The sequence below is a fragment of the Otolemur garnettii genome, unplaced genomic scaffold (assembly GCF_000181295.1).
Source record: "Otolemur garnettii isolate 467f Iridium unplaced genomic scaffold, OtoGar3 scaffold00005, whole genome shotgun sequence".
NCBI classification, from domain to species: Eukaryota; Metazoa; Chordata; class Mammalia; order Primates; family Galagidae; genus Otolemur; species Otolemur garnettii.
Genome location: NW_003852400.1, coordinates 45826766 through 45827760, shown reverse-complemented (window position 1 = coordinate 45827760; position 995 = coordinate 45826766). Strand labels below are relative to the sequence as shown.

At 39.3% G+C, this 995-nt stretch overlaps 1 protein-coding gene across 1 annotated transcript in view; it reads left to right on the top strand.

The window, feature by feature from the left end:
- PARP8 (poly(ADP-ribose) polymerase family member 8) overlaps positions 1 to 995 on the top strand; it is a 200283-nt gene that overhangs the window by 178334 nt on the left and 20954 nt on the right. Inside the window, exon 17 of the mRNA XM_023507640.1 lies at positions 283 to 468. Within this exon, the coding sequence (XP_023363408.1) occupies positions 283 to 468 (186 nt within the window). The remainder of the gene's footprint in view (positions 1 to 282; positions 469 to 995) is intronic.

The window sequence follows — 995 nt, the reverse complement described above, 5'->3', positions numbered from 1 at the left end:
TTTTGTTTCTTGTTTGACTGTATGTCTTGGAACACAGCTAGTGAATAATATGTGCTTATGACAAAGAGGTATTGGAATGTGAGTAGTGGCAACACAAAGTTGTTTTGAATTAGCTGTCAGTTGGTTCAAATTTGGCCCGCGGTCATGAATTGCAGATTTGAGAGATAAGTAGCAGTCCTCAGTCTTCCTGAGCAACTTGTATGCTACCAGGAGAAGGAAAACAACAGCCAAGCCCTTGATAAAACCCGAAAGGTAGTAACTGTCTTGTGTGTGTGTTTCCAGGTGGTAGATCTACTGGTATCCATGTGTAGGTCTGCGTTGGAATCTCCCAGAAAAGTTGTCATTTTCGAGCCATATCCCTCCGTGGTGGACCCGAACGACCCTCAGATGCTGGCCTTCAACCCCAGGGTAAGTGGCGACCCCCGCACACCAGTCACAAAGCTTTCTTTAACAGGAATTGCGATTTTGGTCTCATGAGCTTTCTTTTATCTAAATCTCTTTCTCATCAACAAATCTCTGTGATTATGTTAATTTTATTGTACATTTGTGGAGGTTTTTGACCTATATAACTTAATTTTAAAGATCACAGGTAAAGGACAAGTTTTCCTTTTTCTTTTGTATTTTCACTCCAACCCTCCCTTCCGTTTTCTCTTCTCCTTTCCCAGCTGTCTGAAGCTTAGTGAAAGTTGAATTCATATTATTAATGGACCAGAATTTCTTAAGAAAACAACCTTATAAATATTCATGAAGATGAGGCAGAATCCTTGTGAAATAACAAAATTTTCAAAAGGCATAAGACCGACAATTGCTTGGTTTCTCTTACTATTCATCTTGAAATAATTTTATGGACGTAAACTTTATGAAATTTCCTTGGAATAACTTTCCTTACTTCTTAAATGGCAACAGCGCACATGTTTACATCATGCTGAAAAGTGGATTATCAGCTGGACGAGCCTATGTTGTCATTGGCACCCTGTCAGCCAGACTCTAATCAA